This window comes from Zea mays, chromosome 9 (assembly GCF_902167145.1).
Source record: "Zea mays cultivar B73 chromosome 9, Zm-B73-REFERENCE-NAM-5.0, whole genome shotgun sequence".
In the NCBI taxonomy this organism is placed as follows: Eukaryota; Viridiplantae; Streptophyta; class Magnoliopsida; order Poales; family Poaceae; genus Zea; species Zea mays.
This window is the reverse complement of record NC_050104.1, coordinates 158,881,059-158,887,058: the sequence shown is the minus strand read 5'-3', so window position 1 is coordinate 158,887,058 and position 6,000 is coordinate 158,881,059. Positions and strand designations below refer to the sequence as shown.

General features: G+C 47.6%; 1 protein-coding gene across 1 annotated transcript; it reads left to right on the top strand.

Moving 5' to 3' along the window:
• Positions 1-2,465: 2,465 nt before the first annotated feature.
• Positions 2,466-5,873, top strand: LOC100282416 (nicotiana lesion-inducing like). The gene is made up of 5 exons (NM_001155327.2): positions 2,466-2,687; positions 4,329-4,443; positions 4,543-4,632; positions 5,150-5,248; positions 5,343-5,873. Exons 1-5 carry the CDS (start codon positions 2,620-2,622, stop codon positions 5,442-5,444), a joined length of 474 nt encoding a protein of 157 aa, NP_001148799.2. The 5' UTR covers positions 2,466-2,619; the 3' UTR covers positions 5,445-5,873.
• Positions 5,874-6,000: the final 127 nt, after the last annotated feature.

Here is a 6,000-nt window from a genome sequence, read left to right as displayed (position 1 = left end):
TTGTTAACTCCACAAGGACAGTCGATGGTACTTTGATTCACACCTCAGCCCGATTCCGTTGTCTGATTGCCTAGTGCCTACACTTGTTTTTTTATTTTACCGTTTCGGCTTCCGTTATGTGGGCAATTAAGCTGATACTCGTGTGGATTTTCCAATCCTTCGTGAAGTGGCAGCGGTGGTGCTGGCTATTTCCTGTGCTTTTCACGCGTCAGTTATTTCTTTTTGGATGGGAAAAAAAAGCACCGCGGCGGCGGGCGGCTCTCTAGTTGGCCGATACGATGGCACGCGGCGGGCGGAAGCCGGAGGCGACCGCGACCGCGAGGGGAGGAGCGTGGTGTGTGCCGCCGTTCAGCCGTTGCGTGGCGGAGATGTCGAGTGAAGCTAATGGATCTTTGTTGTACAATGACACTTTTTACAGCGGAGATGCTTCGAGAAAGGTCGAGTGAAGCTGTTGTCTGAGCTGTTCAAATCACATCCAAGGCTCTAAACTTTTTCTGCCGACGTGGACTATCGATAAGCGGCATTTGCTCCTGCCTTTAATATATGGAAATAGAAAAATAGAAAAAATGCGTGGAAGAGATGTCGCAGCAGTAAATAATAAAAAAAAATAAGTCATGAACCATCCTAGCCCAGCTGGAAGAGATGTCGCAGCAGTAAGGGGGTGTTTGGTTACACCCGGCTAAATTTTAGCCCCTGTCTCATCGAATGTTTGAACCTCCGTTCCGGGTATTAAATGTAGTCGGATTATAAAACTAATTTATCAGCCGAAGATTAAAAGACGAGACGAATCTAGTCCAGTTGATTGGGTCTATATTTTATACTCCTATTTAAAAGTCAAACGTTGTGAACCGAGCTAAACTTTAGCAAGAGCAACCAAACACCCCCCAAATAGCAGCACATTTACGGCCACGACTGTGGTGTGGTGGTCCCTGATCCAATCGACCCCACGACGCGGGCAGGGCACTGCCTTAAAAAACATTTTCCTCTACAGTACGCGCTTCCAGATTCAAAAATTTCCCCGGGTCGTGCCGACGCCCGGGACCAACCGCGCGTGATTGCATTGCCGTTTCGGGGAGTGGAGAGAAGATGGGCACTCCGTCTTGGTGTTGGTTGGACTCTTGGGGTGTGGACTGGACTGGACGGACGTGGAGAGAAGATGGGCAGTCGGGGCTGTGGTGGACACACAGGCGCGATCTGGATTCATTTGCGAGAACAGACCTAGTAGCTCTCGGCCACCAAGATCGATATGGCCAAAGGCAAACGACAACCGGAGAAAGCCTGGCAATTCACTTGTAAATTCCTCAAGTACCGGTGGTAGTTCTGACTGTTAGTTTCTTTCTCCCTTGCAGCGTTCAAGACCCTGGGTACGACGTCAATGAGGTAATGGTTTCTTTGAAAAAGCCTGGTGATGGAGAAAGAGTTAAAACCAAGAAAACAATTGAGAAAATAGACTCAGCTTGATGGTAGCCTTGCCAGTTGCCACCCCTAGGCAAGCGAAATTTGCTCTACAGAAGCAAGGAAATTCTTTCTTGCACGGGGATCCAGGCGAGCAAGCAAAGTGACCAAACGACTTATGTACTATTTTTTTTTACCAAAACAAGGTAATTGAAGTAAGCGATAGTTTGGTGACCAGGGATTTAGAGGAGATCCATAAAAAGAAAACCTCTTACTATTCAATTTTGAATAGTAAGATGTTTCCTTGCTCAGAGCTGGTTTGGTGACTAAGTAAATAGAGCAGATACATGGGGAAAAAAATCCCCTTTCTATTTAAGATCCCATCTAAAACACTAGTCACCAAATCATCCTTCACGATATCCTCCAAATCCCTAGTCATCAAATGAGCATTAAGATCATCTCCAGAGTATTCGTAAAAGTTCTTATTACTTTCTTTGTCTCCTTGCGAAAGGGCCTCTAGCTTAGCGGTCAAGGACTTCCGAGTAGCACCTCCAAGTCCTGGGTTCGATTTCTATCGGGAGCGAATTTTTAGGCTTAGTTAAAAAAAATCCTCCAGCTGTGCCCCATCCGCTCTCAGGTTGCGATGTCCTGTGCGTCACCCTTCGGTTGGGCCGTTGCAGAGTGGATAGTTGACGCCGGTCAGTTAGTGATGGGGCCAGGCCGCCAGGGTTCGAGGATTTTCTCGACCGGGATCACTTTTTTGGTCTCTTATATGAAATACTGGGAGGACGGTCTTTCTCTCCTCGGCCGATTTCTTCTTCTTCTTCCTAAATCTCTTCTGTGTATTTAAGAGAGAAAAAACATGATAAGGAAAAAAAGGGAAGTTCAAAGGACCCTGACATACCCAAAAAAACCCAACTTGTAACCTTTCCAAACACCATTCTGTGTGCCCACTCCAAAAGAGCAAGAGGGGGAAACGGACGCAATGTCGAGGGAGGCAAGGGGGATCGTCCGTCCCAGCACACCACCGCGTCGTTATAAGTACAGCGTGGGGCTCGTCCCGGACAAGTCCCTCTCGGCCGTCTCGATCCCACAGGATCCGAGAGACCTCACAAGCCGCCACGGCCAGGTCCCCATCCCATCGCGGCGCCTGCACCCCCCCCCCCCCCCCCCCCCCCCCCCCCCCCCGTAGTAGCAGAGCCTCGCCGCCGCTGCCGAGAATAGATGGGGTTCGTGTCCTTCGTCGGGCGGGTGCTCTTCGTCGCCGCTTTCCTCCTCTCCGCCTACCAGGAGTACGCGCCTCCTCCCTCCCATTTCCTCCCCTTGCCTTGCTCATTGCTGGCCGCGTCGTTCCGAGCCCGGTTTTCGGTAGATCCGGCGCGGCTTCCGCGGAGCCCGAGGGAGAACATGGGCTCCGAGCTCCCTAGCGCGCGTGGATCTCGCGGTGGATTGTTTGGTTTGTGAGGTCTGGGGGGAGTGCGACGTGGTTGGATCTGCTCATGTTTTTTATCCCCCGGCCTGGTACACGTAAACAGCGCAATTTTGGTTTTGGGCCTTTGGATCCGCATCTGCGCAGTTGAATGACGGATGTATGCATCCATGTCGTGGAGGTCGGAGTACTTCATTGTCTGGGAACGTGGGTAGTTAGAATTGCGGTTACAGTGGTCTTGCAGATTTGGAGGGAGCTGCTCAAGTAGGACAATGTCCGCACGTACTCATTTTCAAGTTTCTCTTCTTGCCACCTGTACTCTGATCTACCTCGTAGTTTGTTGGAATGCGGTGTTCTAGTGTACCGATAATACATGTCGCAACCACTGCCCCGATAGACTTGCATTGGCAAAATTGAAATTAGCTCATTCTTTAACTTGTGGTCCTGAAGCCTCAGGAGATTTTGGACATGTGGCGTTTTGTCACCTCATCTTGTAGTGAGATACTGCCAAACTCGTAGGTGCGGCAGGATAACTACCAATAAGGGAAGTATTGACATAAGCTGAACTGCCGAGGTGTGTGAAAAACTGCTAACTGATGAAGCTAACACAAACGGTTACAAGGGTCGTAGTTTGAGAGGAGCTTGTTTGTAGTTTGCCCCTAACAAACGGTTATTGAATCTCGTAATGTCTCAAGGACACTTGTAACGGCGGCTGCAGACTGATGAAGCTCACACAAACGCTGCCATTCTAGAGATTCATGTATTTTTCTTTCCTTTTCTTTTGTGTGTGGGGTATGCCCATTGATTAAGGACTCATCTGAATCGTTTGCATCGGTTGAAACCAGTGTCCTGTATTTTCTGTAATTGTATCTGCACTTGGGCTCTTCGTAGCCTCCATGTGGAGTATATAACATGAGAATGCTCTGCGACTTGTATCTAACTTGCGATCTGCATTGAGTATGAACTGTTGTGTGAACAGTCAATCAGTCATAGAGCAACTGGTTGGCATTTTCGGTTTGTGAAACTAAAGACTTGATAAGATGTGATCGGTTCATAGTCAAGTCCTATCACTACAATGTTGTCCACTTAATTTTACATCTGACAGGGTTTAAGTAGTAGTTAGTGCCTAGTAGGAATGATTTATAGAGCAGAGAACATCCATTCAAAGTAGGTACTAGTTCAGGGTTTTAATTGGTAGCGACATCAGGTCCTATGCAAGGTACTGTTTTTGTTCATATCATTATATATATTAGGTTCACCCTTAGTCTTAGTTTCAATTGAGATGTCCATGGCCAGCTTGCTCGCCCAAAGCACATCTCACAAGTAATCTAATTGTAAGCATCCTCTAGAATCTTTCTCTGCGTGTGCTACCAATGCACAAAAGGAGTCAAGCTAGCTTCAATTATTTCCTCTTGCCTCTTGGCCATATGTCAGTAGTCTTGGCACTTCATTCCGCCTTGTATATTATGCCCATTCATTCAATTGTACTTGGTTCTGGACGCAGGTTTAATGAATTTGGCGCTGATGGTGGGCCAGCAGCTAAGGCCCTTCAGCCCAAGTTCAATGTGTTTGTAAAAAATATCTCTGCACATCTGGGAGTAGCTGTGCCGCACATTGAGGTGAGAATTTGCTTTTTTTTTCCCTCATGACATGATTTGTGGTAAATTCTGTGGGTCATTGATTGATGTTGCTTACATCATTCCTTTTGGTTTATCCAGTTGAAGCATGTGATTGCTGCTACAATTGCTCTTAAGGGACTTGGAAGTCTCCTTTTTATTTTGAGCAGCTCCCTCGGTGCTTATCTCCTGGTATGTACGATGCTTGCGCTGCTGTTATTTATTTCCTTTGATCTTTCACCTATCTTATTGTAAGTAAATAATCACCTCGACATTCATTCTATGACCCTGATTGTAAATGAATGCTGTGCATATAGCGCCACATGGTACATTCCCAGGGCTCATGGTGTTCATTGCTCCATGTGCTCACGATGGGAGTATTACCTCCTTGTCTAGTAAACATTGTCATGCAAAAACCATTGCTGTGTAGTCATGTGCTGTTTTATTTCCCGTTGGGTTGAAAATGTCAGCCATAGTTTTCAGATTGCCTTGTGTTGCTCTATTTAGCGCCCATTGTCTGCTAAGCATCGTCACTTTCCTGCGGCCACATTGCTAATAGTATGCTATATGGAGTCACTTATGGGCCTCCGGTGACAGACATCTATCTACTGTTCTTTTTTTATTGTGAATCTCGACAGATACGATCTTTTGGTTTGTCTCCGTGTCGCTACCCGAGCTACTAGCTAATGAAGTCACTTCATTTTCGCAGCTGCTGTACCTCGCTCTGATCACTCCTATCGTTCACGACTTCTACAACTACGACACGGAGAAGGAAGAATTCGCGCGGCTGTTTGCGAAGTTCACCCAGGTAACTATGGGGTTCGCCGTTCAGAAATGGTTCCATGCCATGGCCATGCCATGCTGTTGTGGTAGTATCTGATCAGCCGACGCTAACTTGGCAGGACGTGGCGCTGGTTGGAGCTCTCCTCGTCTTCCTGGGCATGAAGAACTCCATCCCGAAGCGGCAGGGCAAGAAGAAGGCTCACAAGGCGAAGACGAACTAGTAGGAGGCTGCTCGCTCTTTCTTTAGATGGTTGCGCGCCGGCCTCAGGCGGGTGTCAGGAGACGAATAGGCCCACTAGTGCGAAGCAGTCGTCGATGCGCATCGAGCTGCCGGCTGCGCTTTTACATGTATCGGATATTCAGATTCCATTTTGCGGGGCGCGGCCCGAACGAAGGTGTGACTAGTGAGCGGCCCGAACGAAGGTGTGACTAGTGAGCGGCGGTCATGTATGTGATTGCGATTGGTTGGTTGGTTTCTTGAACTGGGCTGGCAGTGGTTAATCTTTTCGATTTGATTATCTTTTGCACTGGGCCGCAACTGATTCGATCAGGAAAAGTCATCACTGTCCGAAAAACTTACTTGTAGAGGTAGGGCATGTTTGGTTGGATGCCCAAAAATTGCTACACATTTTCTGCCATGTTTGCCCAAAGGAATCTTGCCATATTTTTAACAGTTATTGACAAGCAACGAACCAAACAGCCTCGTAACTCATCTGAAATTAAATTTGTAGCTGCGGCTATTTTTCCTAGTTGCCTCTACGAATCCAGTTACTTGAC

What these genes read in the sequence shown, in the direction of transcription:
- LOC100282416 (NM_001155327.2), top strand. Translation starts at nt 2,620, where the DNA reads ATGGGGTTCGTGTCCTTCGTCGGGCGGGTGCTCTTCGTCGCCGCTTTC. An exon ending in CTCCTCTCCGCCTACCAGGA is followed by an intron (nt 2,688 to 4,328) that starts GTACGCGCCTCC and finishes TTCTGGACGCAG; the next exon opens with GTTTAATGAATTTGGCGCTG. An exon ending in TGTTTGCGAAGTTCACCCAG is followed by an intron (nt 5,249 to 5,342) that starts GTAACTATGGGG and finishes CTAACTTGGCAG; the next exon opens with GACGTGGCGCTGGTTGGAGC.